This window comes from Perognathus longimembris, chromosome 17 (genome assembly GCF_023159225.1).
Source record: "Perognathus longimembris pacificus isolate PPM17 chromosome 17, ASM2315922v1, whole genome shotgun sequence".
Taxonomy (NCBI): Eukaryota; Metazoa; Chordata; class Mammalia; order Rodentia; family Heteromyidae; genus Perognathus; species Perognathus longimembris.
The window spans coordinates 26496741-26512862 of record NC_063177.1 but is presented as its reverse complement, the minus strand read 5'-3'; the positions used below and the strand labels follow the sequence as shown (position 1 = coordinate 26512862).

General features: G+C 52.7%; 1 protein-coding gene across 3 annotated transcripts in view; it reads right to left on the bottom strand.

Annotated features, from left to right (window-relative positions):
* Positions 1-1919: 1919 nt before the first annotated feature.
* The window catches only part of Bcas3 (BCAS3 microtubule associated cell migration factor), a 518556-nt gene continuing 504353 nt past the window's right edge, over positions 1920-16122 (bottom strand). Inside the window, exons 24-26 of one of the 3 annotated variants that reach the window (XM_048366643.1) lie at positions 14975-15040; positions 7187-7277; positions 1920-2720 (exon numbers count right to left, since the gene is read on the bottom strand). In XM_048366643.1, the coding sequence (XP_048222600.1) occupies positions 2684-2720; positions 7187-7277; positions 14975-15040 (194 nt within the window). In that variant the 3' untranslated portion in view covers positions 1920-2683. The remainder of the gene's footprint in view (positions 2721-7186; positions 7278-14974; positions 15041-16122) is intronic. The other 2 variants (XM_048366642.1, XM_048366644.1) reach the window with 2 other exon arrangements.

The window sequence follows — 16122 nt, the reverse complement described above, 5'->3', positions numbered from 1 at the left end:
GGTGATGCTATCAGGAGCTGTGCGGGGAACGCTGGTGCAGGAGGAGGCTGTCCAGGATGTTATCTGCAGGGGACAGGAGGCTGGCTGTTCTAGAGAGGGTGGACAAGAAGCTCCTCTGCCCTAGGGCCCAGCTCTCACCTCCAGCTGATTACAGACTGTGGCAGGGGCCCTAACCTCTCAATTAGCCAGAGGCCAGGCCCAGAGCCTTTCTGATAACCTGAGCGGCAGCGGCAGCCGCCCTGGGGCCAGCTTATCTGGGCTCTCTGAGCCTCACCCTTCCCCCACTTGCTCAGAGTTGCCCTGTGAGCAGATGAATAACCAGATTGTCCTGCAAGCTCAGCCGGCAAGTCCAGCCCTCCACCCACCACTTTCCCTGACTGGAGGAGGCCACAGCTGCTTTGCCCCCACTAGAAGGGAAGGGCCTGGCCAGGGAGAAAGCCTGACTCCAGGCCACAGGCCAATTCTCTGTATGGTGGAGAGTGCACCTGAGAGCCAAATGTTTGCCCTATCGTATGTTGTGTCCTAGGATGGGTACAGAGGGGCTCATGGGGTCTCTGGAGCCCTCCCCAGATGACCAGGTTCTGGGCAGTAGGCACAGGCTGCAGGGTGGTACCTTGGAATGCTGCTCTGGCTGAGAGTGGAGGATGCAACAGGCACACCAATGTCTAATGAAGCTAAAGTGGGGGAAAACGGTTGCTTCAGAAGTCAGCCTTCTCCCCCAGTGTCTAGGACCTAACATATTCCCAGCATGCCTCACTCTGCCAGAGGTTTTCTCATTCTACAGGAGCTCAGGCAGGAGGGACTATCTCCTGAAACTGCAGAGCCTAATGTGATTCAGACCTCCTCTCCCCACACGCCCACCCCATCTGGTGGAGGGGACTGGAGATTAAGCCTCTTCCTGAGCACCAAGGATGGATGGGAGTCCAGCATCAGCCTCAGTTCCAGCTGGATACTCAATGTTTCTGTGACTGTTCCATTAAACTTTACTTCAAAACACACCTGGCTCAATGGGTTTCCTTCAATTCTTCAAAGCCTTTCTGGGTTTGCAGAGAAGTGTGGATAGAAAGGAACGTGGGGGCTAGAACTAGCATTAATGTCCTTCCTGTTCAACATTCCTTCTGGCCCAGCTCCTATCTCTTTGTCACTGGGAGGAGGGAAAGAGCAAAATCAGGAACTTGTCACCTGAGGTTCTAGCCAGCCTCACACACTGCCTGAAAAGGGGGCAAATTCCGAGGTGTTTGGCCAGGGGTGTGGCCAAACTCTTCTTTTACTCACCACCCATGCCAGGGTAATCTGGCCTTGATGGCCATCAGGTCAGTCCAGGGCTGGAGACATGGCTCCAATAGTCGAGTACCAGCTGAGCAAGCAAGCTGAGTGCAAGGCCCTGAGTTCAAACCCTGGTACCACCACCAAAACCAACAACAAAAAACAGGGTCCAAGCCTGAAGTCACTCTGGTGACAGCCAGTGTAAACTTGAAGAATTGTGCCAGGTTGCTTGTGGCTCGTGCCTGTATTACTAGCTACTCAGGAGACTGAGATCTGAGGTTCACAGTTCAAAGCCAGCCTGGGCACAAAAGTCCATGAAACTCTTATCAATTAACCACCAGAAAACCAGAAGCAGTGCTGTGGCTCGTGGTAGAGTACTAGCCTTGGGCAAAAAGGGCTCAGGGACAGCGCCCTGGCACCAAGTTCAAACCTGTGGCTAACCAAACAAACAAACAAACTTGGAGAACTGATTTAAACCAGACCCCACCTAAATTCTAGAATAGATTTTTCTTCCTTTTTTTCTACCTATCACGAGCTCCCCACTTAGTTGTACATGGGTGTGTGTGTGTTGGAAGCTGAGGCACAAATCAGGCCCATAGGACTCTGCTCAGCATTTGGACAGGACCCTGACCCCCGCGACTCAGGGACAGACACCAATTGCAGCGTGATTTATTGAACAAGACGTGCACTTTTTGACAGGACCTCAGTATCCAAGGTTTCCTTCACTAGACAGCACAGGACCAGGGGTACAAGGGCTTAAAGATAAGAAAAAGTTTTTCCATGAGCCAGCAGGGAAGCAAGAGGGAAGGGGAGGGCTCTCCTTCCATATTCCTTCCCTAGGACACTGGGCCTCAGTTTTCCCCACACTGGGGAGGCTGTGCAAGGGAATCTGGGGTGGGGGGCAGTATGGCTCATAGCCACAGTGGGGGTGAGCCTGTCCACTAAGGGCTGCCTTCCCCCCACCCAGGCTCCAAGATCTGGTCACTGTTCCAGGCTCCCTGGGGGTATGGTTAGGAAATACAAAAGCGGATCCAATACAGGACATCATGTGCAAATGGAGAAGGGGACTGAGCTCCTGCAGTCTTTCTTGGCCACAGCCCCCATGGACAGGAGCGGCAGAGGTCAGGGAGCGCCAAGGTGCTTTGAAGGGTCTCTTCTCATCCAGGATGGGTGGCTGTTGTCACTAAGCTTAGGAAAGGTGGTGGATGACAGAGGAGCAGAGGCTGAAGGGGGAGGCAGAGGGGGCTCCTCCCCCTCCCTCTAGTGGGTGAGTAGGCCAGCCAGTCAGAAGCAGGTTGCTGGTACCTACGGGAAGCCGCTGGGGAAGAGGCTGAGGGGCTGGCTCTCATTGGTGGGGAGTGGAGACCGGTAGCCATCAAAGTTTCTTGGGATGCTGCCGCTGGTGGAGCCTGAACTGTTACTCAGAGTCTCGATGCTTCCCTCTCGCTGAAGTTCTGCAAGACAGAGGACAGGGCCAGGCCTGGTCAGAGGGGCATGGGAATGGAGGCATGACCTGGGCCGCACTGCTCATCCTGAAGTGCACTTCTAGGTCTGCTTACATCCGGTTGCAGGGGCTTCTCACCTGCTCCCAGAGGAGGGTGCAGGGGACGGGGACTCAGGTCACAGGAAGGCTCAGCCAGGGGAGGAAGAGGCCCCCTAGGACAGCACACTTTCCATCACATGGGAGTCCCTAGAGACCAGGGTTATGGCCACTGCTGATGTGTCTGTTCATGAGACTTACCCTTGCATGCATGTACGCATGTGCACACACGCGTGTGTGCACACAACCCCCCCTCCAGTGTGGGCTGTCCTGGATCTGCTAGTGAGGCGGGGGTGGGGGGGAGAGCCAGGACAGGAGGACAGCAGCCTGTCTGCCTGCTCTGACTTCACCTTTCCTCTCCTGCCCCACCAGTCCTTGGATTTCTGTCCCCAGCTCAGCTGCTGCCTTGTTGACTCGTTCTCAAGCTCATCCCTGGTACATTCTGGAAACATACTGTTTCCTTGCAATAGGGAATGCTTTTTATCATTATTATTATTATTATTATTATTATTATTATTATTAGGGGCTGAGGTGGGGAATATTTGGAGAGAGGGTTCTTATTTGCCTGAGTCTTTTTTCTCCCTTCTCTTAGCCCCAAATCTCCTGGAACCCACAGAATGAACACATTGAGAGTTGACCCATAAGGCTGCAAGCCCCACCAGGCATGCTGGCCCCTGCCCATCCATGCTGCCATCTTGGATGTGATCTGTCTCCATTAGTCATGGTACCTTAACTGCCCTATTATCTCTCCACCCCACATTGAAACTGGGGCAAGGGGTTTGGAACAGGATCCCTGGCTTGTAGAATATAAGGATGAAGGAGCACTTCTCAGCTTTCTGAAGGTGTCTAGTTCCTGTCCCTGTCAGCCCTTCCCTGTGGACTCTGAGAACACACATGCTTATGAAGTCTCTGGGGTTTTCCCTAGCCTTGTCCACGGCAAGCCTGCTTGCCTTTTGCCTTTCCAACTCAGGAGTGCAGAAGCCTAAAGCAGTTACCTGAAAGCCAAGTGTGCACACCATTCCATGCCAGCCCCTGCCACCACACACACAGAGCTCAGGTGACTCCCGCCAGGCTGGTCAGGAACTGACAAGTGACCCCCATACCGTGCAGGCCACCTCCGAGGCACTCAGTCCACTTGACAGTGGGGAAAAGGAAGGCACCTAGGCTGGATGCGCACACTTGGATGACAGAGCCCCCAGCACCTCGCACACAGTGAAGGAGGGGGGCTGTGTACATCAGCAGGGAGCCTGGTTGTGTTGCCTGTTCCCCAAGAGACACTGAGGGGAGCCTGGATTCTGGAAAAGTCCAAAGATATCTGGGTATGGATAGAAAACAAGTCTGGAAGGTGCTGGGTAGGATCTCTTCCTCTTGTTCATTATTCAGTTATCATCCTAATTTTGGGGCAGGGGGTGTACAGGTCACTGTGCCAGGAGAGGGGGAGTACAGGAAAGCAAAGACTGGGCTCTGGGCACTATGCAGAAGTGGAAGACTCCAAGAGAGCACACTCCCTCCCCTTCTTTCCCCATAAGCAAGCCAAAGGGTTTGGGGCGGGGAGGGGGAGGGAAGACCTCTGAGGCCCCCACTTGGTTTCAGAAGCTTTTGCCCTCCAGCACAGCCAACCTGGCACTAGGGGGCGCTGGCAGCAGGGCCAGGAGGGCAGGAGAGGACCAGGCAGTAGCAAGAAAAGCAGGGCCCTCCTCAGGATCTGGATGGACTCCAGGTCCCAGGAAGAAAGCCCCAGATGAAGGAGCAGGAAAGGCCACCAGAATGGAGACAACCCCAACCATCTTGATGCAAAACGCGACACATCACACACTGCCAGGGAAGCCAAGGAAACCAGAGCCTGGGTCCAAGCAGGGCCTCCCACAGTCCCTTGGTGCAGGCCCCAGCAACGCCCCAGCAGCCTCAGCAACCCCATCACACAAGTCTGACTGGACACACCCCATCCATCAGGCGACCGTGCAGGACAGTTACAAAATGGATTTGCGGCTCTTGGGGCCAGGCATCACCTGGACTGCTTGTTCATATTTTCTGTTCTTCATCCTTTCTTTTTTCTTTTCTTTTTGTGTGGTAATACTGGCATTTCAACTCAGAATCTCATGCTTTCTAGGCAGGTGCTCTACTGCTGAGCCATGCCCCCAGCCTTTTTTTGGCCCTGGTTGTTTTTTTTTTTTTTTTTGGCCAGTCCTGGGCCTTGGACTCAGGGCCTGAGCACTGTCCCTGGCTTCTTCCCGCTCAAGGCTAGCACTCTGCCACTTGAGCCACAGCGCTGCCCGTTTTCTGTATATGTGGTGCTGGGGAATCGAACCTAGGGCCTCGTGTATCCGAGGCAGGCACTCTTGCCACTAGGCTATATCCCCAGCCCCCTGGTTGTTTTTGAGATAGGGTCTTGCTTCCTTCCCATTGTAGCTAGAATGACAGACATGTGACCGGCATGCACAGCTTCTGTGAAGATGGAATCTCATGAACTTTTCTGTCTGGGCTAGCCTGGAACCATCTCATCTTTTCACATATCTTGGAATGACAGGCCCAGTCCAACTCCTGCTATGGGTTGAGAAGAAAGGGGTATCTCCCAAACTCTTCTGTCGGGGTTGGACTTGAACTGTCATTCTCCTAATTTCAGCTCCCCAAGTAGCTCAGATTATAGGCATGAGCCACTGTGCCTGGATTGTTCACAGTTTTCTCTTCACTCTGTGGCCTGATGGAGTGGGGATTCTTCTTGCCCTCATATCCCAGGGTACTCAAGGCTCTGCCAACTTTGTCTCCTGAATGTCTCTTGCTCTGACTACCTTGCCCTGCCACCTGGGCCCCTCACTTCCAGATCCTTCCACCTGAAGTACAAATCTCATCTTGTTTTCCTTCCTCTTCTCTCTCTGCCACTCCTTAGCTCACTCGGGATAAAAATCTTAACTCCCCAGCACTACCCAAAAAAAAGCCTTCTTTCCAGGTCTGGCTCCCTCATGTTCTCCCTGCTGCTCCCCAACAAGGAACCTGTGCAGACAGCTTTAAGGTCTAGGCTCATGGATCTGGGCTCAGGCAATTTCCTATGCCTGAAAACCTGCCAGATTTCCCGGGCTCCAGAACACAATCCATCTTCCCAAGCTTTGCAAAGCTCCATGTTGACTTCTAGCCAGGCTCAAATGCTCCCAAGTATGCCTCCCCAGGAAGAGAGGTCCCAGCGGAGAGGGTGTGCCTTATCTGTATTCCCAGTGGTATTCCCTGGCTGGAAAAACAGTGTTCAAAAACCAAGTCCAGGGCTGGGATATGGCCTAGTGGCAAGAGTGCTTGCCTTGTATACTTGAAGCCCTGGGTTCGATTCCCCAGCACCACATATACAGAAAATGGCCAGAAGTGGCGCTGTGGCTCAAGTGGTAGAGTGCTAGCCTTGAGCAAAAAGAAGTCAGGGACAGTGCTCAGGCCCTGAGTCCAAGGCCCAGGACTGGCAAAAACAAAAACAAAAACAAAAACAAAAAACAACCAAACAAGTCCAGAATGAATGAATGAATGAATGATGTGGTAAGAGGAAGCATAGACTAACAGTAAAAGAACCAGGAGTCTTGCTGGCTCTGGGACAGCTTCTTGGGTACTTCTCTTTTTGTTTTTCTTTATTTTGGCAGTCCGGGACCTTATGCTTACTAAGCAGGGCTTTGTCATTTGAGCTGTGCCCCTAACCCTTCTGGGTACTTTATTTTTATTAATTAGTTAATAATTTTGTGCCAGTCTTAGGGTTTGAACTCAGGGCCCTGGGTGCTGCCCCTGATCTTCTTTTGCTCATGGTTAGCACTCTACCAATGGAGCCACAGCTCCACTTCCAGCTCTTTGTTTTTTTCCCAGTCCTGGGGCTTGAACTCAGGGCCTGAGCACTGTCCCTGGCTTCTTTTTGCTCAAGGCTAGCACTCTACCACTTGAGCCACAGCGCTATTTCCGGCTTTTTCTATATATGTGGTGCTGAAGAATTGAACCCAGGGCTTCATGTTTACAAGACGAGTACTTTACCACTAGGCCATATTCCTAGCTCCCACTTCCAGCTCTTCTTTCTTTCTTTCTTTCTTTCTTTCTTTCTTTCTTTCTTTCTTTCTTTCTTTCTTTCTTTCTTTCTTTTTGTAATTTATCAGAGATAAGCATCTCATGGACTTTCTTGCCCTGACTGGTTTCAAATATGAGTAGCTAGGATTACAGGTGTGAGCATCAGTGCCTTGCTTCTTGGGGACTTTTCTACATGCCTGCTCTCTATGCTATACCCCCTCTCCCATCATGGAAAAAAGGACGAGTGGGTGGGAACTGATTATAGAGGAGGGGTACACACAGGAATCCCCACTGCAAGTCATCCCAGCTGCCCAGCCCTAGGAGCAAGCAGCAAATGGAAATGTGTGGCCTTACCTTCCTCCATCCCGAATGCATGCTTTGTTACTGTTGGGTTGTTCACGGACGCTGGGCTGTTGGCATTGTTTTTTTTTTCCTTTTTTTTTCCCTTTTGGAAAGAAAAGCATTGAGGAATCTTTTTGGAAAAGATATGGACAATGATCGAGAGGTACACTGATCTCTGCAAGCAGTGGAGAGGGTGGAAGGAGGTGCGGGGTGTCACACCAGGAGGAGGGGAAGCTTGCTGTGGAATCCTGAAGTCACAGACACAAACATGCACGTGGAGGTGGCTGCAGATTGACCCGTCTCGGGAACCCCGGAGATGGGAGTGTCGTGACCCCTTGGGCATCGGGGCAGGGGAGAGGAATCACACAGGAAGCACGAGGACAGCTTTGGGAGGGGAGTGACAGGGACCTATGGCCCATGCAGTGCCAGATGAGTCCCGTGCAGGGGGTTTGCTGGGGGAGGAAGGGAGAGGAGACAGGCTGCACAGTGTTCAGGGAAAGTCGGATGTGGTAGTTTAGTACCCCCACTCTGGTGGTGGCCCTCCTCCCCATGACCAGCCCCCATCCCCCTGCCCCCAGCTCTGCAGCTCTACTGTAGAGACACAGTTATATACAAAGCCCACCAGAAACAAGCCAGTGCCCAGGACAATGCCAGGGACTGTGACCAGAGAGGCATCCCCAACCACTTAGTTCCTCCACCCGCTAGAGGCCTGGGAATTTCTAGATCCTCAAGTAGGGCAGAGGATGAAGACTGGCCCCTAGAAAGGTGGCTAGTGGTCCCACATTCTCTAGGGACACCCAGCCCCATGAGAGGTATGCCTTGTATCTCCAACTGGCCCCAAGTTTCTCACCTCTGGAGGGAGAACCAGAGCTAGTTAAGGCCTTACGTCCACCCCTGGGTATATCCCTCCATTCCCTGCTGAAAACAGGCTTGACACCCACAGCCCATTTTCTGTGGCAGTCTGGAGTAGAAGGCCATGTGGGATAGGGGTGATTCAAGGGGCTGTAACTAATCTTCTGAAATAAGATAAGGGAGGGGCAAACTCCACCCCTACCCCACATGGGTGCCTAACAAAGTCCAAAGGTATCAGAGGGGCTGAGAGAGGTGCATAGAGAGACGGGATTTGGATTGCCTGGGAGACACAGGGCATGGCTGCCACACAAAATGTACCCTGCCCCTCTGTGGGTACCCCAGTCCTTTGGTCAAGGGGTGAGCAGAAAGCTCCTCGGAGCTGTGGGGAGGAAAGATGAGCAGCATGGTGCTGAGAACAAACTGGACTAGATGAGGCTTTTTTCCCCCCAAGTCCAACACCAAGAACTCTGGTTCCCCCATTCCTTGCGCAGGAGATAAACTGCCCAGAGTACCAGGCCTGGGTGTACACTGGAGATCAGCCAGGAAAGCCCAAGTGGGTGGGGACCCCAGCAGAGGGCCAGAAGTAAACCTTCCTCTGGGGTGAACATTGTCTGGGTCTGGATAGTTCAGGAATGAAGGGTAGCTTTGATTCTGGGAGGTGATTTATACAGTACACACATCTTCATGACCTAGAGGGAGGCTTGTTTCTGGGTGGACCCAAGATGGGGTGGGGCAGGGGGCACTGCTGTGCATGTCTGAGGACAGGGTGTCTCAGCCCTCATGGGTAGCCCTGGCACTTCCGCCCACTACAAAAAGGAGGCAGCCCCCCGGCTTCCTCTCAGGCTCCAGCTAGCCTTGCTCTGCATGAGCATCAAGGGGCTGCTCATTAAAGGGATTAGCAGAGCACTTTTATTGGGCCCTGGCTGCAGCCACAACTCCAGTTCTAAGTTAACCACCCAAGCTGCCTGGTGGGAGTGGGATTAGACCTGGTGGGTGGGGTCTGCCTCTGCACCAGGCCCCACCTACTTCTGGCAGGGAGCAAGGGTAGCTCCAACAACCCTGCCCAGCCTCAGTCTGAGAAGGCAGGTGGGCTGGCCAGCGTGGCTGGGTGGGTGGAAGGAGTACAGGGAAGGGGTCACAAGCACAGTTGGATTACTCAAACCTATGTGCTTCAGGTTCCTGAACACAAGGATAACAATGTCCATTTCATAGCCTGGTTGTAAGAATGAAATTAAATAATGCATGGAGAGCACATCACAAAGTGCTTAAAGCTTCCAGTCAGCAAATGTGAGTTACTATTATTGTGGCAATTGAATTAGTCATTGTGATTATCCCCAGGACTTCAGCGTCCCTCCAGTCTCCTCCAGCAGGTGCCTCCGCCCCCCCAGGTCCCCCCCCACCCAGCTCCGTCTCCACTGGAGCCTGGGAGATTCTTTCTAATCAAGAAATGGCCCAGGGAAGAAAATGGCAGGTATGTGTTTACAGCTTTTCATTTTCCTCTTATTTCCAAGAGGTGCTGCCTCTTTGCAAACGCCTTCCAAGACAGAAAATAAAATTTCAGCCCTGTTGACAAGCACCAATACCCTCCTCCCACCACTACATCCGCCTCCCAGATCTCCCACATTAACAAGGGCCGTGGAGGACTCCTCGCCTGGGGTGGGCTTGGTGGCAGCCCAGGCTGGTGGATGGAATCAGCACAAAGCAACCAGACAAACTGCCCTGCCTTGCCCCATGCTTGGCTCAGGGGAGCTTTGTGACACATATTCACAGACTTCAGCTCCCTTCTGCTTGAGGGTGGGGAGGTAGGTGTGTGTGTGTGTGTGTGTGTGTGTGTGTGTGTGTGTGTGTGTGTGTGTAGTGAGGAGACCACAGGACTGCTACAAATGGTGTCTATCTCAAGTAAGTCATTTCATCAGCAAGAGGCCTGCAAACAGCCTGGGAGACAGCTCTGAAAAATGGTGCTTGGCACTGAGAGGCTAGGGGACAGGGAGGCTTGACTACATCTCATGGTGCTCAGCAGAACTGGCAGCTTCCCGCAGCCAGAACCTAGAGAGCTGACCCAAATGCCAACGAGGAGGTGGCCCTGGCAGATGTAACTTGTCTTACACCAGCCCAGGGCCGAGAAGGTGAGGTGGAGCTGGGGCTGGAGCTGGCTGAGGTTGTGCTAAAACTTTAATAGTACTGTCAGAGACAACTCTCAAGGCAAGAGCCAGCCTCAGCTCCTGGCACTTTTTTATTTTATTTGATTTTTTCTGGTCTTGTGCCTTGAACCTTGGGCCTGGGCACTGTCCCTGAGCTCCTTTTACAGCACCACTTCTAGCTTTTTCTGTGATTAACTGGAGATAAGAGTCTCAAAGACTTTCCTGCCTGGGCTGGCTCCAATCTGAGATCCTCAGATCTCAACCTCCTGGGTAGCTAGGATTACAAGTGTGAGCCTCCAGCACTGGCCACCCAGGTCACTTTTTAGGAGGTGAAAAGTATAGCTGTTAAGGGAGGCAGCCTACAGTAAGGACTTGCTTTCCCATCCCTTGGCCTACCAGCCTCCATGGCTGCCTGCTCCCCTCCTCCTTCCCTCTGTGCACCCTTCTAGGCTTCCTGGTATTTCTCTTCCTATTCCCATCCAGGAATCCTGGTTTAGACTGCTGGAGCAGGGAGGAGATTCAGAGCAAGTCAGCTCCAGCCTGGCTCTTCTCTCTGAGGTTAGCAGGTATGAGTGAGTCCATATCCCTGCCTAGCTGGTGCCACAGACTTGTGTGTCACCACACAGGGGTCCCTAGTGTTCCCGCCACCAGCCTAAGTGGCTACATACAGCTCAGGCTGCCTCGAGAGCAGGAGTCTAGTTCAACTCGCAGGCTGCCATGATATGCGTGTTTTCCGCCCTGCCCAGCTTTTCTTCCTGACTCCTTCAGGCCCTGACACCAGAATATCATGGCAATGGGCTGAGGCCCAGGCTCTGTGGCCTGTCCTGCCCCTACCTGCGCTCTCTGCCACCAAGGATGGCGGTCAATCGTAGGTGCTCTTGATTCAGAATGCCTGCTTCCTGCACTCACAGGGGCCCTGAATAGGCTCCCCGGAGCCTCAGTGGGGCCTGGCTGTCAACGGCCCCTACAATGGGAAAGTGTGGTTAGAGGCTCCCCGTGTCCAGGCTTCCACTCAGGGACCTGGGCAAAGGGTACCCTGCATTCCTCTGGTCCTTACCCTCTCTCTGGCGGACGGAAAGGAAAGGCTCTCAGGCCTGGGGTACCTGTTCTCATCAGAAGGCCAGTGTGGCCTTGAGATAGGGGCCTGAGGGAAGCTAGCTTTCCAAACCTCCAGTGCTTCCAGTAGGGGTAGGACCATAATGAGCATGATGGAATATTGGAGAGGGAGAAGAAAGAAGGAAGGAAAGGGGGAGAGGGGAGGAGGGACGAACTTGAGGGTCCCGCCCCACTTCACCAGGTCTGATTCTATGTCTCCACCCTGTGATTCTCCTCCACAGCCTTTGAAATGCTGAGGAGCAGTGAAGGGTGGGTAGGGTCTGAGCTTGCGGGGTGCTGGTTGGAGGCTGAAACCTTGTCCCAGGTGCCTGCCTACAGCCATGCTGTTGAACCAACTCCAAGCAGGGTAAGACTTGAACCAGAAGGGCTGCTACAACCCCAAGAAACCCACACCATCCAGGCAGAAGGCAGAGGATCACCCACTCATACCACATCAGCTGGGACCCCAAGCAAGCCCTGCATCCGCCATATTCATGTAACTCCTGTCACAGCACACTAAACACAGGGACAGGAAGGGCTGAGCCAACTTGGTATTTGAGGACCGAATCAAGCTGGGCTTCATGTTGGCCTGCTGCAGAGCCCTGGCCAGACTCCTTGTGGCTATGTAGGTGGAGGAAGGCTGCACCAACCCCAGGCAGAGAAGGACTTAATCGGAGCCACTACACTGATCAGGGTCCCGTGCTGTACAGACATGCTGAGTGACTTGGGGCAAGTACTTGCTTCTCAGTTGCTTCAGCATCTGTCAATGAGGAGGGGTGGGTGTGCTTACATGTTGCATGTGTAAGGTTCTAATGAGAAAGGGGTTCATAGGGGTCCTAAGAAGCAGAACAGTATAAGAAACATGAGTTAGGAGACACTGGCCTCATTATCAGGCTGACCCCAGGCAAGCTGAAGTTCCCTTGTCTAGCTCTGGCCATTGGCACAGTGCTGGGGGCAGAGACTCAACAGATGTGCAAGGTGGACCCAGAGTCCAACCGGGGGCTGTGGCACGACTTCTGTGAGTGTGTGGGTACTAATGAGGGGCTGGCATGGGCATGCAGGCCTGCTCCGCATGGCACGAGACAGGACTTGAAGCTCTCGCTGGGAACCAGGTGCCCGGCAGCTGGCCTTGACCTACTTGTCTTCTGATGTTTAGCCACAAAGCTTAGAAACCCCCACCCCAGCCTGAAGGCCAGGGGACTTCCCGAGCTAGCCTGCAGCCTGATGAGATAGCACAGGGCCTGCAGACCACAGGAGAGACGCCGCACTTTGAACACTCCTGACCAGCGGGGGCCAGAGCCACATCTGGTTCTCATTCAAATGTCCAAGTGTAATTAAATTCTCAACGACGCAGCCAAAGGGTTTGGTAAGATGTGGCTTTCCCCTTTTCCATCAAGTTTAAGAAATCACAGTCCTTCATTCCACCGGCAGACTCGCTCACTCGTCCCCGTCACGGGTCTCCTAGTCTGCAAAGGCAAAGGCCTCTGCTCTTATCTGTTTCATTTTTTTCTTTTCCTTTTTGTTTCCTATTCCCTCTCTCCCCCTCCCTCCCTCTCTTCCTTCCTTCTGGGACAGAGCCTTATCATGTCTTGAACTCCCGCCGTGGGCGTGGGTGCTGTGGAGAGGCGAGTGCCACCACTGCTCTGGTTCTCCCCAGCCTGGAGAAGACAGTCACATAGTCACTTCAGTGCCACTTGTCTGCATTCAGTGCTGAGGGGCCGGGTATCCTGTAATACCTACCAAGAAATCCCTTCTTCCCAGCTCCTCACAAGAAGATGCACTTGAGAGTTAACTTTCTGGCCTGGCCCTGACAGATGACTACAAGTATAGTTCTCCACTCTTCTGACCTCTGCCCTCCAGCCACAAGCCTGCTGCATGGAGGCGCCCCTGCCACTTCTCTCCCCACCCCACGCAGGTAGGGGTTTCATTGCACCGCAAAGGCAAGAAGGACATCTGAGCCCAAAAAATCATGGATTGCATCTCAGGATTGCTGGTCAGAAGAGTGGGGCCAGTGGGGTGCGAGGCTGAGTCCTTTGTGGGAAGGAGCATGTCCCACTCAGGAGGAAGGACATGCATGATCTCAGGCTTTAGGCTTCTCCTCCATGGCCTCCTGTTCAGGACTTCTCCACTCCAGGTGGAATATTCATGAGGCAGCTGCCTGTCCAGCTTCCCTGCCCAGCCCTGCACCTTCAGCTTATAGTTTCTTTTCACATAGGGGTTTATGACTTTCATGCTAATGGGTTCCATTCTGCTTCATCCATGCCTGTATTTCTCACAGGCTTTTGTGAGATTTTTCTTATTAAGTGGTGGGAGGGACTCTTCCCTGTGATTAGTGACTGATTGTGGGTATGGATGCTACCCAGAGACAGGTGGGAGTTGGGGAGAGGCTTGACCAGGATGGGAGTAGGGCATCCTGCAATCCCTTTACACTTTAGGTGAGGTTCTGTGCAAGAATCACGCTTGCTGCCTGTAAGCAAGTTGCACAATGCACAGATACACATGGCATCTAGGTGGCAAAGAATACTGGCCTGGGAGACAGGTACCTATCCACACAAGCTGGTGTGAACCAACCATTCCAATATCTCTGACTTGGCTCTAAGAGTAGCATTTTGTAAACTTGAATTTAGCAAAGGACCTAATTTCTTGGTGGTATTTAGTGTGGGGCCTACATATCTGGTGGTCGTTGTAGTGAATAAGATCTTAAGGAGATGAACCCAATTCTCAGTCCACTGTCCTATGTGAAACCTGGTGAAAGGAATAGTGTTATAGGACAAGGTCTCTGTGGCCCCTCGTAGGATCTCAACTTATGTTCTGCTTGGCGTTCTTGTTTGATAACAGGAGAAAACTGCAGTCTCCTGAACTGCAGTGAGCCTGCCTGTCCATCTGTCTGTCTGTCTGTCTGTCTGCAGGAAACAGGCTGGGCTGATGGCAGCTCAGCCTTTGTGTTCACAGACTGGCTGCTGGTGCCGGGGCCCTATTCATTATTCAATTCAGCCAGCTCAGACGAGCCTTTCCATTTGTTCCTCCAGGAGGAATAACAAATCTAGAAATGCAATTCCACTTTGGTGTATTAAGATATTGATTTGCCTGTCGAGCAGAAGTGCATTTGTTCTGCCAGCCCTCCCATGGGGAGGAAGGGGTTAACCAAATGTTTATCACAAGGCTGGCTTCAGAGTTGAAAGTAATGTGATCAGTAATGAATTTTGTGTTACATTAGGTTGTATAAATGGACAGACAAGCGCAGACAACAAGTGGCCAGGAGTCGGGGCTAATCTAATGATGTAAAAATAGAGACAGCACCAATTATACTAGAGGCCAGCTCCAGGCTCCTGCAGGGACTGCAAATGAATAGGTACAAATCAAATTACTCACTAATAGACGCACTACAAGAGGGGCAGTCAATGGTAAATGCATTAGAGCCTAGTGACCTCTCTCCTCTGCACAGCAGAATCCGAAAATTTGACTTCCATCTTCAGAGTGGGGGGCTGGGAGTGATGGTCTCAAAGAAACTCTTGTTGGGTGCAAGATGGTAAAGTTCCCCCATCCCAAAACCAGTCCCTTGCAGAAGAGACCTCCTGTCCAAGCTGACCTCTTGCCCTCACTCCAGGCCTCCTGAGGCCTGAGTACCAGGGGTAGGAGGCACCCACTTGAGGGACAAAGAGAGGAGTAAGATGAAGCCTTCTGTGTAAGGCAAAGACAGGAGGTTACATACCAAAACACTTCACAGCCATGTGTCTCTCAGGGGTGATGTTTGTTACTGCTACGTCAAGGGCTGTGTCTGCATTGGAAATAAAATATTTCTTTAAGGAGGATCACACAATGGACCTTTAAGAGCACAGTGAGAACTAAGATCAGACTGAGTAGATATCCAGATCTGGTTTGACCACTGAGAGCTTTCCAGGGGATGTTCCTAGATTTCTCAGCAGCCCACGCTGGAGCCCTGGGCCTCTGCCCTCACCCTCTCCTCTCCAGCCTGCCCGCTGCTGTATGTGGATGGGGCAGGGAAGGATCTCTTGGGTCAGCCCTCAAGTTTTCTTCCATCTCTTTAGGTTCCATGGCCTGAAGTTCTGAGCCACTTGGCCATGAGGCTGGGCTGCCCAGGGAAGGAGGACATGCTCGGATACGTCCACTGTGTGCTCATATGAATAAAACATGACACCAGAGAAGCTCCAAGCCTTCCGAGGAGCAGCCCCTGTTCAGTGGAGGCAGGGTCCCGGGAGGCTTGGTCCACACTCCCCCAATCCACCCTAAGGCCAGACCACACAGTCACACACATCAAAGTGGAGATGGCACTCTGGCACCGGACCGCTGAGGCCTGGAGACCATGGGACTGTGCCAGCACGGGGGGACACAGAATGGAAAAAGTCATCCTGAACAAATGGAGCAAGTGGATGGTGTGCTCCCCAAAGTCACTGAAGCGTACAGAGGGGTGAGACTGCAAGCTACTGAGCTACTGGGAACGTGTCACGTCAGGGGAACTGACGTTTCACGTCAGGGGAACTGGTGAGGGTGGCCATTCTGCCAGCAGATTTAAATGTGCCTAAGCAGTGGGTCTGCAGGGGCTTGGGAGCAGAGGTTAAGGAGGAAGAAGATTGGGTGGGCAAGAAACCTCCCCCAAACAGAGGCTGAGCAGCTGTTTCTGGTGTGGTCACTCCAACATGTGTCCCCTGCTCAGTGCAGGCATACTGGCATGGTTTGGCCTTCTTGTTCTCTTTTTAATCTTAAGAGCCAAAGTTCTGGGTTCTAAATGGTCAGGGGGTCATTTCCAATATTCCCTCTCTGTGTGCGCGCGCGTGCACATGTGCATGTGATGTGTCTTTCCTTCCTCCCAGTCAGCATTCCCAGAAGCTCCCACCACCT